General features: G+C 40.8%; 1 protein-coding gene across 4 annotated transcripts; it reads right to left on the bottom strand.

Annotated features, from left to right (window-relative positions):
• LOC117537553 (myelin protein zero-like protein 2) lies at positions 1 to 23279 on the bottom strand. Of its 4 annotated transcripts, XR_004567738.1 has the most exons (6): positions 22926 to 23279; positions 11365 to 11534; positions 10907 to 11117; positions 6006 to 6132; positions 2941 to 3026; positions 1 to 1420 (listed from the first exon to the last, which is right to left on the bottom strand). XR_004567738.1 is itself a non-coding variant. In XM_034202801.1 (5 exons), exons 1-5 carry the CDS (start codon positions 22978 to 22980, stop codon positions 1409 to 1411), a joined length of 534 nt encoding a protein of 177 aa, XP_034058692.1. In that variant the 5' UTR covers positions 22981 to 23279; the 3' UTR covers positions 1 to 1408. The 4 variants fall into 4 exon arrangements, 1 of the variants encoding a protein (XP_034058692.1); XR_004567736.1 differs by lacking the exon at positions 6006 to 6132 and having other exon boundaries at positions 2941 to 3118; positions 22926 to 23270; XM_034202801.1 differs by lacking the exon at positions 6006 to 6132.
• Positions 23280 to 23858: the final 579 nt, after the last annotated feature.

The following is a 23858-nucleotide window of genomic DNA, read 5'->3' as shown; positions in this document are numbered from 1 at the left end:
TTTTAATTAGAAAATCGTTTTTATATAGCTCTATAACACACATACAGTGACATTTAAACGTTATAAAATACTTATGGCATTATCTAAAAAAAATAAAAACATTGCTCAGTATAACAACATAACATTTTGTCATAAAAAGAAAGAAATACAAGTGTTACTTTAATTTGTTAGTAGATGTGATGCATTCACAGATGTAAGGAGAAAAAACAGGGTCTCAAGGATACTTTGCAATCAAAGGGTTTTCAGATCTGACTGTGCACTCGCATAAACACCAAAAACAGGTGCTATGTTATCTGATCAAGTATTTGGCCTTCAGACCTGAAAGCAACATCACAGTTATGCTCTTTTATCCAAGTAGTCTAATAGGCCTACTGTTGGCAGATAAAACTACTTTTAACAAGTTATCTGGAACTGGCAGGTACGAGGATGGGTGTGGTTAACAGACTTTAATGCAAGACCTAATGTGTTGTGTAGGATATGGGGGGATTTATTAAGTATTTATAACCATGATTTTGATGGTGAAGAATGAGAATGAGTGCTTCATATGTTACACTGCCAGTTTTCAACAAACTAAACACTGACTCTAGAGAGGGCCTTTTGCATTTTTACTTTCCCTTACAAGAACGTAGTTTTTCTGAAACGCTTGGAAACGGATTTGTGAGCAGAGGGTTATCAATTGGATGCAATCGACAACCTCACCACTAGATGGCACTAAATTCTTCATACTGGTCTCCAAAGACTTAAAAGTCATATCCAAAAATAGTGCGCAAAATGGCACCTTCAAAAATGTCAAGGTCTTTATGTGACTCATCGTGGCAGAAAAACGTCATTCTTACTTCCTCCAGTTGCATGCTGCAGCTTATTTTGCTAGTGACTACCTAAACTTAGCACCAGCCATGTCTGAAACAACAGGGAGTCGTTGGCCTGTTTTCCCTTCAGGACAGTTGCCAAGCCAGCTTCATGATTTCTGGGCTCTCTTAAAAGTGAAGCTACTCTACTTTTGATCCTCTTTCAAAGCTTTGATCTTTATCGCTCTAATTTCTTTATTTTTATTCAGAAACTTTCAAACATAACTTTCTTTCCGTTTTCCTTCCATTCTTGAACAACTGGCTCATTTTTGACTCAGCAGAAGCGCTCTCTCCATCTATTCTCCAATCAGCAGAACCATGGTACGTAATCCACGGGTGCCATCTGGGCATCCAACCAGCGAGCCTCCTGGATAGTTGAAGTGTTTCTGTCGCACTGTTTTTCCCCACATCCTCAGTCGGAGTCGTCATCATCTTCCTCTTCGTCTGAGCTTGGGCCCTCACTCTCTGAGGAGCTGGGGTCTTTGGTGCTGGCTTCTGAAATCATGCCATCTGAACTGTCAATCTCCATGGACGTCTCTGATAGGTAGAGGTGGAGGGCCCTACCTGGATGGCTGGTGCATAAACGCAGATACAGCGGAAAGAGGGAGACATGCACCAGGGGGAGCAACAGAGCAGACACACACACATACACAGAGCAAGATATTAATTCATGCATGACACATCCATGAATTATTTATGGAAATGCATGTGCATAAGTCACAGAACGGGGACAGGACAAAGACAACACAAACACAGCACCAGGGACAATGGGTTAGGGGTCACACAGGGTTAGGTTGTTCTCATTTGGGAGAAAAGTCTAGATCGAAATCTTTGTTTACCCATCTGCATCTGATTGGGGTAAAACTATTTCCTTCCTTTGCCAAGTTTTTCAATCGAGGACTCGGTTTGAAGTCTGAATAAATCTGATCGACCAAGATGAGAGCAAAGTTGAAAAATGTTCTTTGAGGAGCTTGGCATTTAAAGTCTGGTTGAATCCAGTGAGTTTCAAAACAGTAACACAGTTTTGATAGTGATAGTTGGGATGCCTATTACAGAGAGATCTGAAAACCCAAGAGAAACAAAGAAGTGCCACATGCCCAGAACAAAAAAAGGTTTGACAAAAAGACTCATATCAGCTCATGTTTAAAACAGACAATTGGCCACAAGGTTTCTGCCCAATAAAAAACATTTGCCACTTGACAAAATAAAAAATTGATATTGGATTTGACTATGTTCTGGTACAATTTGTTATAAAGGCACTTTGTGAAATGTCTGTTTCCAACAAGGGCTTTTCATTAGGTTTTGGTTATTTGCACCATGATCATTTATCAGGGCAGAAACACAACAGATCACAGAAAACAGAGCAATGTAACTACAGTGAAACAGAACACAATATAGACCTGCATCCTTCTGTTGATTCAGAAAACCGCAGTCAAGTGGATCGGATTAACTGATACAAATCTTAGAAATGTATGACGTTTCAAAAGGTTTCTCAAAATCTTGTAATAAAAACAAAATGTCACTTGAGGTAAGAAAGCTGCTCATTCATTGTTCCACAGTTTCTATTGTTTCTTGAAACAATATATCAAACATGCAGCTTGTAAGGCATAATATGTTGGGGTTTGAAATGTATTAGTAGGGAAGTTAACAGCAGGAATAGACCATTGTTCGACCTCTACATCATCAAAACATTTACTCTAAACAGGAAATGTGTTAGGAAGCCCATTTAGCTGAGCAGAAAAACATGATAAAGAATGTGTTTCTTTTCAGAAATGAAAGGCACATGGTGATATCATAAAAGCTACACAGGTCTGGCTAAAGCTAGTGCTTCCTACACAAAGGCACATTCTCAATGTATCTCTGGTTTTTTAAAACTGTTCATAACCTAGTCCAGGTTTAGGATCCAAAGACTGGGGTTGCAGAGGAAGAAGGAAGTGAAACGTCCAGTGGGAAAAGAGCCCCAGGCCCTAAGAAGGAGCACCACACAACCTGATCCCCAGATTTAGATGGAGAGTGAGAGAGGAAGTGGATGATTCTTCTGTTCCTCTCTCTATCCCCTCATCCTCTCCCTCTGTCTTTCTCATGGTCTTACCACACAGTGGGGGTCTTTTCTCTCTCTTTGCGAGGAGCCTCCCTCGTTCCCTTCCAGCTGTCTCAGGTGGTTTCGTCTTGCACCGCCTGCAGGACACAAAGATGATGAGGAGGATGACCACAGCCGCGATACCGCCCCCCGATGGCTAACGCCAGAAGGAGAAGCTCGGAAAAAGAAGCTGGGGGTTGAGAAGGAATAACAGGAGGTAAAAACGGAGTCATTCTTGTTTGATAAGGCAGAAAGAAACAACACTGCATAGAGGTATTGTGCATTTGTAACGGTGTGTAAGCTGTTGCTAACCCAAAAGTGTATTTTAATTTCAGACTTAATGTTGTGGCTCTTAGGATGGTGAGTCACTCTGTCTTTCAGTGGGCAGACATTCAAGAATTGTGACTTTGGTGACCACCTGACCTTAACTTTAGTTCCACCATGGGATACATTATGGTAAAATATAAAAACATAATTGAAGGGATTGCCAATCAATTTTGTACAAACATTGAGGGTCCCCAGACAGGGCCGGCGTCATGGGCGGGCCCCATGGGGCCGGGCCCGCCCATCCAGGATTTGGGCCCGCCCATGAGAAATCAGGGCTGATTAAAAAAAATTATATAAAAATATTTTTTAATTGTTTGTATTATTATGTTTATTGTTGTTATTTGTAGGGCTTTGTCATACTATTTATTTTTGTATTAAACTATGTTGAAACATTAGTATAATATAATTGTTTTATTTTGCTATGAAATTCTGAATGAATCTCTGTGCGCGAGACTGGTTTTTCGCGGGGTTGAGTTGTGTGTTTTTTTTTTTTTAAATGAGACGCGTCACAGCAGCCTGTCAGTTTACTGTGGCGGTTAGTTTGGCTAGGCTATTATCCTTTTTTATATGTATCGGCAACAATGGATATTAGGAATTGGTTCACGAACAATAAGAGCTCACAAAGGATTGTGGCACTGACAAACTCAGCACCAGATGCTGGCAACTTGACGTGTCTCCCGCCACCTATTCCTTCTCCTCCACCAGGTCCCGAGTCAACGTGTCAGACGAAGCCTCTTCGGGGCCGGGCAGGAGCAGCAGTTCAACCTTTAGCAGCCCAGGCCCAGCTCCCATTCTAACGCTCGTGATCTTGGAGATTTTAGTTTTCTAGTTCCAGAGGACCTTGGCGTGGATACACCAAAACAGGTATTCCTGGATAGTTTCCCCCTCTCGGCTCTTCTCCGGGAAAAAACGTAGTTTTGCCAGCTCATGTACCAAAACCGACCCTGGCTTGAATACTCCGTAAAAGGCGATGCTGCGTACTGTTTCCCATGCAGAAAGTTTAAGGCTCATCATCATGACGCATCGTTCACCATAAAAGGCTTCAAAGACTGGAAGCATGCCTTACAAAAGGGCACGGGTCTTAGCAAACACAGCTCTTCCAAGGAACATTTAGTCTGTGAGAATTGTGGAGAGAAAAACAAATGTGCATCGAGACTGGTCAGGAAATCACAACTCTTGTCAACAAAGATCAGCTGGCTCGTAACAATATTACGTGGGCTCCATTATTGACATTGTGACTTTTCTCTCTACCAGCAATCTTCCTTTCCGAGGTGGACCACGACTCTTTAGAGTATATGTCCAAGTCTGGCAGTGGGTTATTTTTGTCATTGTTTGAGTATACCATCGAAAAGGACCCAGAACTCGCGAAAATTGCCCCCACCATTCCCAAAAATGCTACCTACATAAGCCATGATATACAAAACGAAATAATTGACCTGATGAGCAAAGTTGTAACGGAGCATATTGTTGAGGAAATAGGCGACTCCTTTTACACTGTCAAAATGGATGGAACCCGAGACCCAACAGGCTGTGAAAACATTTCAATTGTACTGCGTTTGTTGATGAGAACTATGTCATAAAAGAGAGGCTCTTGACAATCGCCACAGCAGTTGCAGGTGATGCAAAACCCTCACACAGACACTCATTGATGAAATACGCAAAGCTGGCCTGAGCACAGACAAAATTCTCAGCCAGGTATACGATGGAGCAAGTCTTATGTCGGGGAGACACGGTGGGGTTCAAAGACTCCTTCAAGATGAACTGGGCAGAGAAATCCCATATGTGCACTGCTTCAACCACCAGCTGCACTTGGTCGTTGTTCACGCCATGTCCGGTGAGAGAGCCATTGAGGATCTATTCAACATCTGTAATGTCCTCTACAAGTTCACACGAAAGCCCACCATTGCTGCACATTACCAGGGAAACACGCTGAAGCGTTTACTCGAACAGCGCTGGACAGGGCACCTGGCCACTGTTCAGATTATTCTGAAATCTTTTCAGGATATAGTGGAACTACTACGACACGTTGAAAACTCTGCATCATTTCCAGCTGACTTGAGGATGGAGGCAGCAGGCTTGCTGAGCAGAATTTTAAAGCTTTAAATTCCACACCCAGATAATATGCAAGATATTGTCCCTGCTTGAGCCAGCTAACAGGATGATGCAGTCAGAGGAAATGGACCTTCAAACGGCAGTACAGCTTGTCAAACACTGCCAAAGAGTGTGTTGAGGCCCTGCGCACCGAAAAGGTGTTCACGGAGATGTGGAGTGAGTGCGCACAGGAGAGAGCGGATGATACTATCCATCCCGGTCCCACCAAGAGAAGGCGAACTCTTAACACAACTTTGGAGGATTATGTTGTTGAAGAGACAGTGGGAGTGGGAACACAAGAAAACCACCAGATGACAGAGAAACGGCGGCTGTTTTACAGCTGCATTGATGCAGTTACGGGAGAAATTGCGCGCCGCTTTGGAGAGCGAAACAGCGCATTCATGGAGGCTATTGCTTCACTCAACCCGGAAAGCAGCTTCTTCCTGGAGCCCGAAAAAGTGGAACCTTTGCTTAAAACTGACTGGAACCACGCTCGTTGATGCTGAGTTCATTGTGGCCAAAAAGCTGATTCTGAAATACGTGGACAGCATCACACCACCAGAGGATGGGAAATGGACATTGAAAAACATACTTGGTCATCTCCACACGACGCTTGAGGCAATGCCAAGTGTTCTCACCGCATTTAAGGTTTCACTTACCTTTGGAGCTTCGACAGCTTTATGTGAGAACTCTTTTTCCACACTGAAAAACGTTTTCAGTGAGCACCGAAGGAGCATGTCTCACACTCGGAAAGCAAATGTAATCCAACTTGGTTTCGAGAAGGACCTGACAAAAAAATGCAAGAATGAGTGGAAAGAGATGTTGCTGAGGAGGTTCCATTCATCTGGGAAACGTCGGCTACAGCTTTATTAGGCCCACCCTGAGTACATCGTGTAAGTAGCAAACAATCATATCACGATGTAGACTAAGCCGTTGTTTTCAAGCTTTAATGTGAACAAAATATTGGGTATTTTTCAGTGTGTTCTTTTCACTGTATGTTTGCCAATATATTTGTTATTTGTTATTTGTTTAATTCCACTTCTTTACGCCAAGAGACACACCTCTGCTTTAAAGTAGTTCGTGCAAACTGATGTTTAACATGTAATTTCCTCCTGATGCTCATCCTCTGAAATTAAAATACATTTGCATATTATATTTGTATATTTTCTGGCAGTATTCTGTTTTTTGCTGCATAACTAAAGCCGTCTGATATTCTATTAAATCTTTAAATGTTAACAGCCTTGACTCAATACATTGTTTTTTCTTAGTACATTATGCAACATTCTCACAGCTTTTTTCTGTAATGTAATTCAATGTTTTAAATTACTCATAGGTAATCCATCCATGGTGCTGAAGTAGCGTTATTTTTGTGCCTCTATCCTGAGCACATGTGTACATTTCCTATGCTCAAAAGGTTTCATTGCGTGCACAAACATAACGCCTAAATCTGTCTGCAACTATATATGCACATATGTTACGTTCAAATGGGGTGGGGCCTGGTGGTCGGGGGGTGGGCCCGCCCAGGTAAATCAAATGCCCGCCCAGAGACGTATGTCTGCCGCCGGGTCTGTCCCCAGAGGATGAATCCTAGCCATGAGTTGAGCACCCTTAGCCCAACACACTCTCACTCCCTAAGCGTCCAGGAGCGACGTTTAGTCAGTGTCCGTGGCGTCCAGTTGTGACGCTCCTAGGCTCCTTCAGCGTCATAAAGGGACGCAAATAGCTTTCAACTGATTGCAATGTATTCCCATCTGCGGCGGGATTTGACGCTCATGGAAGCACAGCATTCGTTTGTGTCGGCTGCCCTTAAAGGCAATGTGAGCGTCCATTCCCATTGGATAACGGAGAATTGTACACCCGGAAGTAAGTATTCCTCTTACTGTCGATTGATTTTACAGTGATATCTGGCACTACTCATCGACTAAAAAACACCAGATTATCCTTGTTAATTACACAACATTGATTGGTTTAAATTGTGTACAATGCTTTTGTATTTTTCCCCTTCGATTCGGAGAAACAAATGTTTTTTCTGAGTAAAGGATGGCAGAAAACACTACACTACCCAGAATCCCCAGCTATCGTTTGGACTACACCATGTGCTCTGTTTGACAAACCCCGTGATAGTCCTCAAGCTCCTGTGATTGGAGAGTGTGCTCCGAGGGTTACGCCGATTCTCGAACAGCACTTGAAATGGGATGGAACCACGTCAGACTGTCCAAAACTGGATTTGAACGGGTCCACCGCGTCCCCACAACTACACATGCTGGCTATTCTGTTTCGCAACATGCTCTCTATCTATGGCACGTCTCTACTGGGAGTTGTAGTTTTAAAAGACGTTTTCGTATTTCCCATAATAAGAAGTTGCCAGTATTAAACTGTGTACATCCCTGGAGGTTTAGGGGATAGGAAACACTCAAATGTAAAACATATAATTAATAAATGGGTGAAAATTGCTTGTGCCCATAATGGGCAGCATTAATATATATATATACACACATGCCAGCTAAGGTCAGAAGAGCTTTATTTAACAGCTGGTCTTATGTTTTTGACCCCTCCTGTTGTTAATTGATAACATTACATTACATTAATTGATAAGCCTGAAACATGCACTTGTCAAGGTTCAGAGGCACATTTTGCAAATATGGCAGTAGCCATCGATCAGCTTAAGATAAGATATACTTTATTGATCCCAGGTTGGAAACATTTGCGTTACATCAGCATGTGTTACAGTTGTACATATGCAGTGGTGTTTATTTGTAAATCATTTAGTATAATGACACAAATTCTGTGTTTTATATTTAACAATTCTGTGTTCTTTATGTATTGATTGTTCAATACCTGACAAGGCCGGAGATCAAATATCTACATACATCTTATAAGAGTATAATACATGATGTATAATATCAGTTAAAATAAGTGCTTCAACATAGTTGACATTGCTGGAGGTATGCACAAATATTGATAGATGTCTTGTAATGCGCTATTGAGGAACCTGCGACCCAAGTTTTTCATTCAATGCAGAACTACACCATAGTTGTGTAGGCCTATATGATATGTCAATAAACCTTAGAAAATCTTGAAATCTTGAAAGGGATGTGCAAAATAGTAATTATATACAGTCTTTAGTGAACTATTAGTAGAGAATAACGAGTAATGAATATACTTTATAGGGATCCTATTAATATCTAATAATAAAAATAATGAAATTCAATAACATGCTTTAACCACTAGGTGTCCCTTTATATCAGCTGTGCACCTTTATGGTGTAAATACAGCCTATCTACCAATTGGATCAAATATAAAAGTCAGCCGAATTAGTGTTGATACTGCAAGGAGACGTATTGTGTGAAAAGAAATGTAAGATGTTGTTTAATTGCTGAAATATTTATGACCCACCTCACGTTTTCAGTTCCTCATGTTTGTCTAGAAGTCTTCTCATCAGGGCTCTATAAATAGAGAACTACGGCAGATATGTAATATTTAATGCAGCCGAACCGTGTATTACAATGCCGTTATGTGATGACTTTCAAAGAGAAAATCAAGCACACTCGGAATAAAGTATTATTTATTTATTTTTAAATGTTTTCGGTCTGTTTCCGGTATTTGTTAATGACGATGTGCTGTGAGATGTGAGACTGGAATTGCACAGGGGAAAATAACGTATCTTTAGATGCGGATTTTGTTAAACTAATATGTTTGCGCTGTGGACCAATACTATACATTGACGGGGAAGGGGGTAGCAATAAAGATAACACCATTAAACAGTTACACAACATAACAGAAATAATATCGATAGCAGCGTCCCTAGCAACCACCTTGGTAACAATGAAAACGTCGCGATTTCCTGAAGTAATCTTCGTAATAATTAGCAAACTAAAGATCATGTACATCCACTGCACACATAATCTGAAATAACAACTCATATTTCTCGCATCAAATGACATCAAAACGCATTTTAATGGCCAAACTAACTTTAAAATAGGCATTTTCCACCGAGAATAAAACGAAGTTCGGCCATGTTTTCTTTTTCTGCAGGGAGAAATTTGAACATCACGTGACATAGACGCCAGCCATTGGAATGAATGGTGAAAAAAAACGGGTTTGTCAAACAGAGCACATGGTGTAGTCCAAACGATAGCTGGGGATTCTGGGTAGTGTAGTGTCTTCTGCCATCCTTTACTCCGAAAAAATATTTGTTTCTCCGAATCGAAGGGGAAAAATACAAAAGCATTGCACACAATTTAAGCCAATCAATGTTGTGTAATTAACAAGGATAATCTGGTGTTTTTTAGTCGATGAGTAGTGCAGATATCACTGTAAAATCAATCGACAGTAAGGGGAATACTTACTTCCGGGTGTACAATTCTCCGTTATCCAATGGGAATGGACGCTCACATTGCCTTTAAGGGCAGCCGACACAAACGAATGCCGTGCTTCCATGAGCGTCAAATCCCGCCGCAGATGGGAATACATTGCAATCAGTTGAAAGCTATTTGCGTCCCTTTATGACGCTGAAGGAGCCTAGGAGCGTCACAACTGGACGCCACGGACACTGACCAAACGTCGCTCCTGGACGCTTAGGGAGTGAGAGTGTGTTGCTTAGCCATGTTGCTCTCCCTGAGGTTTCTGCCATTTTCCCCTTTAAACTGTGGGTTTTTCTCTGGAAGTTTTTCCTTGTACGAGGGTCTAAGGACAGAGGGTGTAATTTTCTCATACTGATATTCTGTGCAATCTGTGCTGTTGTATTTGTTGTAAAGTGTCTTTATTGTAAAGTATTTTTATTATATGTACAGCACGTTGGCTCGACCAAAAATCGTTTTAAAAATGTGCTATATAAATAAAACTTGATTTGAGTTAATATCCTTTCAGGGCCGGCAACAGGTCAAAGTTGATTTTTGGTACTAAATATACTTGTTTCTCCAAGTATCTATCCTACCGTATGAGGACAGGGGTTGTGAACAAAATGACTCATCGACTATTGGATGACTTGTAACCAAACGGTAAAAAGAGTCATGTCCCCCCCAGAGGATTATTTGCAACAACTCTCCTGTCTTTTCCTATAGTGCCATCATCAGGTCAAAATAACAAAAGTTATTTGAATTATTTGGTTCATGACTAGCGAGATAATTACATTCCCTTTAGCCTCAGCTGCACGTTGGGCTTAGCCCTAATTTGGAAACATAGCATTCTAAAACTCTGAACAATGGTGAACATGATATAACTGCTAAACATCAGCATGATATCATTGACATGTTGAGCATATTACAATGTAAATTTTAGCATTTTCATTTAGCTCACAGCATCACTTGGCCTACACACTAGCTTCACACAGTTGTTAGACCGTAGACTTTGTCTTGTTCACATATTGTTGTCTGCATCAATATTGATACATAAGAAAGGACAATGTATAATTATGTAGTCAATAGTTATACATCTCTGGGTATTGTGCTGTCGTCTCTTTTTTGGCTTAAATCCGTGAGAGCTGAAATTATGTTTTCAGACACACCATTATATTTATGTTTTTCATGTAAAAAAATAATTTTCTGACAAAAGTGCTGACCTGTGGTGACGACACGAAATCGAATCTCTCCAACCGTGCCGTGGACATCCGGCGGATTCTTAACCTGGCAGATGTAAGTACCATTGTAGGTGAACTTGACCTGTTGAAGAATGATGGAGGCGTCTCGGCCCATGACATCACCGGCCCAGCTGACACGCTTCCTGAAAATGCCTTCTAACGGAGGATATGGTTTCTGCTGGTAGTGGAACACCTACAAATGAAAATTGATTAGTAGAGAGACAGAGAGAGATGGATGTAATCCCAGACCTGCTGCATCTTTTTTATCTTTTCTCAATATTCATACACACATAGCACACACAGGCTGGCTTGGACGCTCTAGAGACTCGGATGACTCACAGATTCCTCTTTCAGTTAGCTGAGGGGGTGGATGTTCCCTGACACAACGACGAAAGTTCAATCTGACTTTTTCACACAAACACAAACATACATACACTCACCGACTGTTCTCTGCCTGGTTTCAGGGGTCTGAAGCTCCAGGAGATGACAATGGAATCGGGGTTGATGGAGGCGCTACTCTGAAATGTGCATTTTAAACGGACATCCGTCCCGTTAACTGCCTCCACATCCCCAGATGTGTATACATACATCCCGCTGACCTGCAGCATGCCTGCAACACACAAACATATGGCACAGCAGCAAAGTTTACTTCAGAAGCAGAATGCAGCGCGCACAGAGAAAATCAATACATAGATAAATGGTTTGTGGAACAAAAAAACTCAACAGAATAAATTCACTCTCATCAGAAAATTCCTGCATACAATGAACCCAGCGACCCTACCTCTGCCGACGCAGTGCTGCTGCAAGAACATCACTGACTCTAAGTTGTCACTACAACTTAATCAGACACTGATATCTCACAGATTGGTCCGAATGTTGAAAGTGCAAAATTAGATCCTGGGGTGATTCAGTAAGTGATCTCCTTTCAAACACCTGCTTCATTACATCCTGAAAAATCCTAAATGATTTCATATCAGTAGACCAAATCTGTGACATTTAATGAATAATGGCCACTTCACCTACACTACAGCAGCTGAGCCAGGGCTGAAATTGAAGGTCTGCTGTATGTTATATGGATGTGGACTATATCAATCTTTACAGTGGACCTATTAGATGGAAAATGAATGGACTGGAAGAGTGGAGAGGCCTATTGGCAACGATTTGGCTCTTCCACATAATGATGGATGGAGCTCCCCAGGATGGAGTTAGTGCTGACACACACATACACTGCACCAGCATACACATGTACTGTCTAGGAAAGAGACATGCTTAATGCTTACTGTAGTTCCTGTCTGGGAACTAGTCTCATCAGGAACCAGCCTCTCGTGCGTCTATCTCCAGGAGATTGCAGGGTCTTGTATTTTGAGGTAAGTCTAACCTTTTTCTAAATCAATCCAGTGAGTTTATATACGAGTCCCTGTAGAAGCGTCTGTGCAGGCTGTCTGGTTCCAAAATCACCTGGTCTATTTATAGAGAGAGCTCCATATAGGCTACCTTTAATAATATGAGGAGCCATGTCTAGCCATATTAAAGTCTATGCCCACACACACAGCAGAATATCCGTCTGCACAGCACAGTGTAGCCGAGACCTGTCCTAACGTCATTAGCTCATTCAAGGACCCCGCAGAACGAGCCAAACACCATCAGAGACACTTCAATCTGATAGAAAAGCTGCACGTGGCCCGATGGATCACCTGAGCGCAAACATCATCCCAGATCTCAGTTTAATATACAAGATCATTCATTTTTTCGCAGATGCAATTAGCAACATCATAAAGGGTTACGCTGTAGTCTGATGTACAATAGGGGAGATGTGACCTCCAGCTGTCTAGCATACTTGCAGCAGTTTCACAGTGATGAATATGATTAAGTTACATTTAAGGATTTTTTTATATTTTTAAAACTTAAGGGTGGATCAGGCTTAAAATGTGATTTTAGGTAGGTTTGCCTGATGAATGGTAGAATACTGTAAGTCTATAGGCATAGAAATAAGAAGGACGGTAAATTGAGACATGTAGCTTGCATTAGAATCATAGGGACCATTTATCCAGTAGCTAGCTGGGAAAATGTCAGCAGGAGCTTTGCACATGGAACAGCATGTTCTGTTCCTTATCAGGCTGGAGAGGGTTTCCTGATGGCTGGGATGAGAGAGTGTGGCGACCAGGCGGCCCCCGCACAGCATTACAAGTCGACAGGCTTCTCTCTCATCGCCAGGCCAGCACTCCAACAGCCTAATGTGTTTTAAATGAGCTCGATGAAACCTGGGAGGAGTGAACAATACACTCAGCGTACACACATAAGTGATGTCTGTCATTGCAAACGGTCTGGTGTGTTTGTTCACCAGACATGTAATTGTGTTTTTATTGAAATATAAAGAAAAATACAAATGTAGAAAGGATTTATAAAAGAAAGCACACACATACATTAATAACAGTTCTAAATGTATAATAATGCTTTGACGTACAGGCTTTAAAGGGAACACGCTTTCTCTGAACCTTTCTCTTTCTTCCTGAGCTACTGTACATGGCATAGTGTATGGAAATTCTGCAGCCAGAGGATTAAACTGCCTGTGTTTAGAATAATCATTAGGCAGATAACACCAATGCTGTCTGCATTAATACAGCCAGTAATAACCTCAGATAACGTCCTGACTTTGGTAATCTTCTGACTTTTTATTTAGTACCACGAGGTTGACATACTGAACTTAATGACCAAAAACCAATGAAATTCCCATCATCTTTATCTCTTATTAGATATATATAGCATCTTAAATGCTGAATTAAGACAGGGCACTTTTAATATACTTGCAAAAACAACTGTATGTTGACATTAGCATTTTGGCGATAGCACCGCTCATAGAGCCACAAGCTATAGCTGAAGCTGGGTTAGATTAGAGGGTGGGAAACCTCTTTAAAAAACATTATTCGTCTTCAAATAGGTACAAAAAGATCAAATCCATCTATTTCTACCACCTTATTTCAGAGGGTATAGTGCACAGAAGATTAGCTGAGCAATACAAAAACTGATGCTGAAATTATTCATCATTCTTCACAGAGAGGAAGCAGGTCCTCCAGGCCATAACACCTCATTTTCCAATTTCTTCTCTTAACCAATCTATTTACAGTACATGAATTTAAATAAGCGTCGCTAATCTCCTTTCAACAACAAAGGAGTAAAACGCTCTCGACTACGACGTCCTTTGATGCGAGCTGAGCTGATTAAGAATTAAGATTAATTAGGTTTTTTTAAAGGCAGGATGGGTATTAACAGAATGACAGAACACTTAGTTGTACAGTGCCTCAATTACAGTACTAATGTGTCCTTAAGGCTAAAAGTACATGATCACTGTTTCATTGTTCATTAACAAGCTCTAATTGCAGAGGAGGATGCATGCATTTTACATGAGTGAAGTGCACACTTTTACTCAGTTAGGGAAGTATAGAAGAGGGATAAACACGCAGAAATTAAAGAGTGAGCCTAAGTGATGAACAAGAGCAGAGTGATTTAGTAGATGAAGGAGTAAGTGCTTTATGGACGGAGTTAGAGGATAACAAGATGATGGAAAATGTATTTTTCTACATAATTGCAGTCTGTCCGAAGGAGATAAGATAACAGTTGTGGTTTATTGTTTGTCTGTCCATTCCTCTAATCCAACATGTCTCTCTACAAAGTCAAAGTAGCTCACTTGTTTATATCTGAACATCCTGCCCAGCCAACGCTGACCACACCCAGCATCCAGGGACACAGAGAGAGGGCCTTCACGGCTTACTAATGGCACATTTCCACTGCAGCGGGGTAGCCCCGTTTAAGCGTCCCTAAGATGGAGCTATGTAGGACGGAAGGGCCAAAGTGCAGACAAATATATACATTTATCCCAATTATGTTTCAATTTCTATGCTGACATTGTCTGGCATGTTATTTTGTGAAGAATACTTCCAAACAATGTTCAACTACGACATTCAAATGTTTAAGAGACGTGAGTTATGTCAATGAATGAAACATGTGAAGGATATAAATTACCCTCTTCATTTGTAATTAAAAAGACTAGATTATAGTCTTTGTGCTGACCCTCTCCTTCCTTACGTAATACTGCATTAAAGAGTTTTGCACATGGGATTTCACCTTGGCACAAACGTGTGTGTGTTTGTGCGCTTGTTTAGATATAAATTCCAGATGTTGTTATTTATGAACAGATATGGCATCAGTATAACTGGAAAATGTCGTAAAGTATTACCTCGCATTGTAATGCGTGTGTGTATCATCGTGTGTGTAGGTGTTTGTTTGTATGTGTGGTGTTTGGCTTTTCTCATGGATCTCTCTGTTGTTGGCACAAGTCCACACACAAATGTTCCATTAGATTTACCGGTGTTGGCATTAGTCCATAATATCTGTCAATATGTCCAATATATCACAGTAAAATGAACTTGCCGAACCTGTAATGCAGGTGATTCTGCCTGTCAACACTACTTGGTACAATCTGCACGGGTCCAGTGGATGTCTGAAGCCAAAGAGGGCACATACTTTCATCTACTGTATAATAATCAGCAGGACCCACTTGAGTGAGATTAGGTCTGCTTGGCTTGGCAATCAGCCCAAGATTGTAAAAAAGCTTTCAAAAGAAAGAAATATCAAGTAGTGTTTGACCTGCCCATATAATATTTCATCCAATGTCAAACAGTGAAGGCAGGTTTACAACTGCATAACCTCTACCATGCTTTATGGTGTCTTTAGACTGACTCTTTCAGTGGGTTATAGACTCTACTGAATGCATGAGTAGTGAATGTAATGTTAATCAGAATGAACTGAGAAAAAAGCCCCACCCTTTTCTGTCACTATGCCTATGCTTATGATAATGGTGGCTTTGAATCTTGTTTGAATAGTGGTTCCTTGATTCAAAACAAAGGTAGACAAAAGCACACTTCTAATAAAAACTGTCACTAGCAAATGTTATTAACTGTTGCTAGGCAGCTACCTAATTAAGCTAGTGATAGCTCCCAAAGATAAGTAGAACACTGTCGGCTAATTTCCTGTTTTATTCAAGCCAAAACCCTGAACAAAGGTCTTAATCAGATCAATTATAACATGCAAAACGGCTAAGCTAACTGGTCCCAGGTAAACAATGCAACCTACCCAATTAATGACCGATTGTTGAAGAAGTAATACATCAATGTTCTTATTTTGAGGTATAAAGCTAGTTGGAACAATTGTGTATCATATAATGCAAACCAAAGGAAATAGTTTACCTTCTAACTTTAAAAGAAAATACTTTGACTACCATATCTCAATTTTCTCATGATTTTTAAACTGTGTTTTTGACCTTAAAAGTAAGAAGCTAGTTAGCCAGTTAGCATGGCATGTTAGACCAGATAAATGCACTAATGCAATCTTAACAGTTTTGCCTTGGTTTTTCTTTTGCTTTAACTTTCTCATTGGATGAATTATTCTACTGAGTTAACTGTTGCCATAAAGGGCTTTTCAAAAAACGTAGCCTTTTCAGTGTGGTCTGGATGTGTTTCACAGAGGCATGCTCGGTGTATTGAACTCTTCTTCTAACTGTTCAGCAAACATTCTCTGGTATTCTAAATATGTTCGTTGAATATCTGCATGAAAAAACATGCTTGCCTTATTGCACAATCCAAATCTTCTTGATTTTGTTTCTCAATCATATGCAGATGTATAAACAAAGGGAACAAAGCAGTTTTTAGTCAACGGTTTATTCATATCCCGGATTAAACAGCGGCTTACATAATGATTTCCAGATACCTTGGAGATAACACACAGTAACCATTACTTTTAAGAGTTGTTTTCTTTCTTTTTGCACTGTAGACCAGGTATTTCCATTGGCATAGAGGATGTTGAGTCTTATTGGACTCTAAGAGAGGGTAGGAATGACTGGAAACATTAAGCAGTTGGCACGACTCTCTGAATCAGGAAATTGGTTTCATTACATTATATCCTAGACGGTGTGTGTTTGTGCCTTTCCTCTCCTCATTATGGCTCAGAAAGAAAGGGACCACCGGAGGAAACCTGATTCCCTGTTACGCCGGTTTTGGAGGAAACACTTAGGACAGGAGCAAACACACAAAGATCTCAGTGGATTACAAAGAACCTCTTCTCTCCTTTGTGAGAGGTTTCACAAGCCCAGGTTAGTTCCTTTTTTATTCACAAGGCCTGTCTTTCATGCAGGGCTGGTCTGAGGGCTGGGAATAGCGGGTTCAGGTAACCGTGTGTCCGCAGAGGAGAGTGATACAAAGTTGAGGTAGAGTGCAAGTGTTGAGTGGTGTAATAAGAGGGAACCCCTGATATAAACACTGTGTAACATACTGTACATTTTCTCCATGCAGTTTTCCATTTATTTGAGTCATAAACGTGCAGTCATGCCAACAAAAGCAAATACAGTGTATGGCACGGTATGTTATCGTATACTTTGTTGCTTTTGCTCCGGGGTTGTTTTCATGGTTTTAAAGGAAATATCTTTGCAACAGCATAGTCAACAGTTTAGGGCGGGGTCTTTTCCTGTTTCAAAATGACGATGCATAAGTGCACAATGACAGGTTCATACAGTAATGGTTTCCCCCACGAACTTGACTGGCCTGGACTGGACCTCAACCACATGCTACACCTGCCTGAACATGTTTTTTTCAGAATGACACTGAAACTGGCAACTATCACATACAGGTGTAATATTCAGGCATCTACATTCCAGATCTTGTTGCGTATGATGAGAGCAAACACCTGCACATTCCAGAGCATGTGTACGACCTTTCTTTCTCTTCCTTTAAAACTAGTTTCAGTCCTAATCTGTAAGGTCAAGTTTTTCAATATATGATATTCTTTTGTTCACTCCGAACAGACTTTCCTTAAAGGGGACCTATCATGCAAAATGCACCTTTGTACGTCTTTTATACATGAATATGTGTCCCCGGTGTGTCAGGGAACTCACCAAGTGTCAGAAAACACAACCCTCTCTCTTTTCCTCCATACCCAATCTCTAAAAACGGGGCTGCAACGGATCTGATACAGATTTGAAAATAGTGTGACGTCAGTGACGAGGAGCTCCGCCTATATGGGCAACTCTCCACCAATCAGGGGAATGAGAGGTTGCCGTGGCATGGTAACAGCATGGTAACAGCATGGTAACAGCATGGTAACAGCATGGTAACAGCATGGTAACAGCATGGTAACAGCATGGTAACAGCATGGTAACAGCATGGTAACAGCATGGTAACATGAGGCTCGTAACTCGCCCCCCCCGGGTGGAGGAGAGGAAAATAGAGCAAAATGAGGCATGGCTAAAATGCATGATCTGTTTGGTATTTTGGAAAAAAAACATATAAATATACCTTATATAGGTATGGCCCTACAATATATTATTCAAATATAGCATGATATGTCTCCTTTAATGAAGGAGTTTGAAATTCTGCATATGGCGCTATACGTTATTTCACAGATGGAGACCATTCTTGCAAAATCCAAATGAAGCTGAAGTATTAAAAGTATCACTTCCAGAAAGATGACACCCAACACATCTAAAAGCTTTCATTAATTCAAGGGGTATAACTCTTTGCTCATAAATTCAAAAATACCGGCATCTCTTTGTATGAAAATTACAAAAATGTGCACGGTTCATGCATGGACTTGTAAAATGAACCAAACTTTAAAAAACTACATAAATGTGTCTGAATACACTCTAAAGGTCAGTCCAAACGTAGACCGAACATCAATCGCTTTTTCCAACTGTTTCTTCCTTTCCCTTTCCCCCCCTCCTGCTGCCTCCAGGCCAATTGTAATTCATCAGGCGGTGGCGTCCAGAGGAAATGTGTAACGGATGAGTGAGGATAAGAGTTGAATCCATCAAACCCCTTCCACTCCCACCTCACAGCTGACTAGACAACTTCTCCCTGAGATTACAAACTCCTGGGGGGGGTCCAACGCGTACGCTTCTCGATTCAACACACCCACAGGCTTCTGTTGGAAAGACAAGTCCAACCCTCAAAAGACAACTTTAATTTCACATATTTACTACCAAGCTTGTCTAGCCGTGTGTTTAGTATCCTGCAGTGGAATGAGTCAGACTAAATCCAGTCCCAGTGTGACTTCCATCTCTGCTCCTGAGCACCTGAATAAATTAGCAAAAGACAATATACAGTATATGTACATCAGAAACTACACCGTGGAGGAGTACTCTTTGCTTTCGGCTTTAAAGGGGCAAACCATTAACTTTACAAAAAGGATCAGTCTACTTCTCATATAACTGTAGTAGCCTGTAGTAAACTTTGTGCTTATTTCCCATATAGCTACTGTAAATAAGCAAAGACAGAAACTGACTGGACAATCCATGCTATTTTTATAAATATACAAAAGCTAGCCTTAACTCCCACCGAAACCAATAAAGCACTCTTGTATGTGTTAGTCTCACATTCTTTTTATAGAAATATATGAGTACGAATGTGACCAAGCCCTTCCATCCTATTTTCCATCTGCCCTACCTCTTCTCTTCTTTACGTACACTCTCCTTAAGTCAGATAATTAGTGAGCAAACCGGATAAGTAGCTTCCTCTGCTATCCTTTCAATACAGAACCATTGTGTATAAGTCAGGGTTATAAAATAACAATTGCTGGATACCCTGAAGTCAGTACGAAAGTCAGATCCTAAACAAGATATTTAATAACAAAGTAACTTCCCACTCAAGGAAATGCTATCATTATGCAACATGATCTCCTCTTGTTACATTGTGCTGCTTTGGCAGAAGCCCCAGCCATTATTATTATTATGAAGCTGATGGGTTCCGCAAAATCAGTCTTTTACAATTTATCCTGAAGCAGAACACTTTACAGTTGTTAAGTCAACTGGTTAGGAGAAGAAGAAAAAAATGCTCAAATGAGCTATGGATAGAGTGACATTAGTAATAATTATTTCGCTTTTGATTTTAAATTAGACATTTACGGCCTGTGTTTTGTTTGATCCATCCACCTTCACCCCTTGCCTGTAACAAACTTAAAAAATATAATGTCTATTGATTTGATCTAATAATGACACTGATGTGTTTAGATAGGAGTTACTTGAAAACCCTGGTTCATCTCATACAGATACTAAAGAGTGCTTGAGCGACTTTATCAAGATGACTTGATAAGATGAGGTTGATTGATTACGCCCTGGGAGTGAAAAAAGGTTGTCATGCTATCTCTGTATTCAATCAAATGTTAATTGACTGATGGCAAAGGTTTCAAGAAGCCCTTGCCTTTCTGCAGTTCAGATTACTCAGAAAAACTGCTGATATTCCGTGGAAACTGTTGATTTATTACGTATTGCATAAACTTAATGGAGGTGTTCCTTCAGCTGGAAGATCTTCTTGTTTACGGTAGCTTTAAACAATATTGAGAACGATTGCCAAGCCAACAGAGTGTGTAAGAATGTGACTAAACAGAACACCATGTTCACCAATGGGCAGTTTTTCCATTTGCACAAATTCAGATGAAGATGTGTCCACTAAACCCTTGAGTGAACCTGCAAACACTTGCCATTCAGTGAGAAATGTGTTTCAATCCCTGTTTGCACTCGAAGCTGAGCACAGTTGTATGGTTTAAACATTACACAGGGAGAGCTTTGTGTCAAACACTTCACAGATGCACCCTAAGCCTGCTGTGTCAGGGATTGCACATTTTTGCTTACGAATGTGTCATTGTCAACTCTACACACCCCAAGGCAATCCCATCAAACCGACACAAAGGCCAGACGTCCTCCAAGGTGTGTCAATACAGCAAAGCGCGTCAAAAACCTCAGACATGCTTTGTACTGATCTTTAATGGTGGCGAGATTAAAGACACTGTGGCAGAGATCTAACTGTTATATCCCGGTAAACAGACACAAGAGGCTGCTCATCTACTGTAAACCTGACAGAGCTGAAGCAAAGCCTAAATAACCAGTGTTAGCACCTGGTGTGTATGTGCATGTGTGTTTGCTGAACCTGTAAATCAGGACAGGTTTGCACACGCAAGCCAGTGAGCTTTTCAGACTTCTTATTGAAGGAGGAAATCTTGGAGGAGAATAAAAGGAATTAAAGAAAAGCACTGAAACAAAAAGGACAGATTTATCCTCAACAATGGGGATGATTTTTTGCCACGTTTTCTAATTAGCCAGCTAAACATAGGTACTGACCTTGTCTTTTACATAGAGCTGAAAAATAACAACATGCAGATTCTGTTTATTGCTAGTGGCATTTTCCTGGGATTTTGCCAAGGAAGTATGGAAGGCTTATGCTTACAGGTCAAACACCACTTTTTCATTATAAACATTTTAAAGGCAAACAAGAGAACAAGGTGAAGTTTAAAAAAGGGCACATACCACACTGCTAAACTGTCAGTCAACACCACACAAAGCACAAACCAGTGCACAACTATTGTGGTGGTCGACTGTGATGTCCCTCCGCCTCCATGAGACTCAAAAGACACTCAAAAGACACACACAATTCAGATTTGACACCTAATCCTGCAAATCTTATAAATACAGTATAAAAAGTCTGGTAATTATCATGTCTGCTCTAGAAAGAAATTTAATTCCGGTGTTGTGAAAATCAAAAACATTGTTCGCAAAAGCAACTTGAAACAAATTATAGACAGGATTTTTCTAAACTCCTGCCAAAATACAAAATACACAAAGGAGTTGTGTGTTTATCTTTTAGAGCAATGTAGGATTTTAACCACAGCAGGATGAGATTGCAATTGTACACCTTAGATTTCTCAGGAAAACAAGATGAGTAAAACTGCTGGCTTTTTTTTATCATGCCGTACTGTTTTACCAACACAATAGCCAAAGGCAGATGTGATTGCAGCATAACAGATATGAGAAGTGAGATTCTGCCGAGCTGTAATCAGTTCCAACATGCTTTCCCCACATGCTGTATTTGATTAGCTATTCCTCTACATCCACACAGTATATTCAGACATCCTCCTGCTCTGTCTGTCAGCCTGGGACTGTTTTGACTGATCTGCAGGCACATGCTCCTTGTAAACATGAGCAGCTGGCTACTATAGTAAATCCCTACATGGTGCTTTGGCAGTGGATGGACATGATCAATCAATATAATCCACTTAACCTCGATGGACGCAGATGACTTCAAGGTTAAACAACCGGATCTGCTGAATGAATTGCCACTGATAAGCCAGTTGGTGATATTAAAACTGTTTCCATTAGCCGTGCCATTAGACTTAGAGCATTAAGATGTGAGCAGCTAAACCAATCGGGCATTTAGTGTGTATTTTCCATGGGTGTGTGTCTTGTAAATTATTATTTAAATGGCGTTTCCTGTACCCCCTTGTGCGGGAAGCAGGTGGACTTATCTGCGTCCAGCGGGCCACTTTACAGTATCTCTGAACGTAAGCGGATGCACATTAATAGGCAGGAAAGGATTGAGGTAGCAGAAAACCAAAACACAATGCAGCCAGGATTTGATGCCGGTAAATACTGTAAAGTCATTATGTCGCCAGAAACGACCCCCGCTAATTGCTGCTTTATAGCTTTAAGGAATTCTTCAAAGACCCACACAGTTCCACCGTGCCAAGCTGTCCACTTCCCAATGACGCACGACGGGCGCGCGGAGATGGAGGTAAAGGGTCCCCGCGGACAGACAATCAGGGTTTTCTCTTTTACTTTGAAACTTGATTGTTCAGTGAGTCTCTAAACGGCCATCTTGTTACGTCTAAAGATCACTGTTGGAATGTGAAAAAAACACAAGCAAACTTTTGGAAAACCCTGATGCCAAAAAAAACAAGCCCAACAGATAAGTTCGTTTCATAGAAAATATGTAGTTCTTCTAATCTGTTGGTATATTTATGTGGACGCAAGACAAGGCATCGAAACAATGTGTTATTGGTACAAAACTGCCAATAAACTATATGTACATACACCTGAATACATCACACTAGATTGTATTATCATTAGGAATATAGTGTGGAACAACAACTCCTCGGTTAACACACTCACACTTAACCGGGGTCTCACCTGAAGCTGCGAGTCCAGACAGGACGGTGAGCAAACAGAGCCCTTTTACGCACATTGGATGGACGGCAGGCTGTCCGATGACAACGAGACCGCAAGTCAACAAACCCACTGAGACTCCTCCGCCGACTTAATGCCTGGAAACCCGGTGGATAAGTCTGTGGATCTCCTTAAGAGAGGGATAACAACGTGTAGTTACACAGTGTCCTCTCCTCCACCTATTATCTCCAAAGACGCGTCCCAACTCGCCGCTGCGCTCATACATCTCATTTCAGGACCCTCCCACCACATTTTCGGGCGGAGTAACAAAGTCATTCACTTTCCTCTCTACCATATTATCTCTCTCTCTCTCTCTCTGACTCTGACACACACACACACACACACACACACACACACACACACACACACACACACACACACACACACACACACACACACACACACACACACCACACACACACACACACACACACACACGTTATACTTAAGACCCGCACATTCTTGACTGTCACCAAACCTGTTCTGCTGCTGCGTAAAAGCCGTAACGTTCCATACCACATCTATTGCGTTAACACATTCGTATTATAGAGAATCTAAAACATCCAATGTATCATCTCATATTCTGTAAGTAAGACATTTGAGGCATTGAATGAGGCATTGAATTCCTCTTGATAATAATAATGTCATATAATATAATTACATATTATAACTTAAATGTGTATAGGATGATTGGGATCACATTGAACTCATTACAATTATTATCTAATCGTCAAATTCAATTACAAAGTCAGTTAATTAAATCTATTGAATTTGTCAGAGATCCAATAGGTTATAGGGAAATTCCACTTAAGCAGTTGTAAAAAAATTGATGAAATAACACAGTGGAGGGTTTTGTCCACGTGTAAAACAAAAGAAAGAAGACTGGTTGGACTGCCT

Source organism: Gymnodraco acuticeps, unplaced genomic scaffold, assembly GCF_902827175.1.
Source record: "Gymnodraco acuticeps unplaced genomic scaffold, fGymAcu1.1, whole genome shotgun sequence".
In the NCBI taxonomy this organism is placed as follows: domain Eukaryota; kingdom Metazoa; phylum Chordata; class Actinopteri; order Perciformes; family Bathydraconidae; genus Gymnodraco; species Gymnodraco acuticeps.
The sequence above is the reverse complement of the archived record's forward strand: the minus strand, read 5'-3'. Positions and strand labels throughout refer to the sequence as shown.

Bases quoted from the DNA above. Each gene is read 5' to 3' on its own strand.
- LOC117537553 (XM_034202801.1), bottom strand. From the start codon at position 22,980: ATGTGCGTAAAAGGGCTCTGTTTGCTCACCGTCCTGTCTGGACTCGCA. The intron at 11,535-22,925 runs GTGAGACCCCGG...TGTGTGTTGCAG, and splicing joins GTCTGGACTCGCAGCTTCAG to GCATGCTGCAGGTCAGCGGG. The intron at 3,027-10,906 runs GTCAGCACTTTT...TGTGTCCTGCAG, and splicing joins ATTTCGTGTCGTCACCACAG to GCGGTGCAAGACGAAACCAC.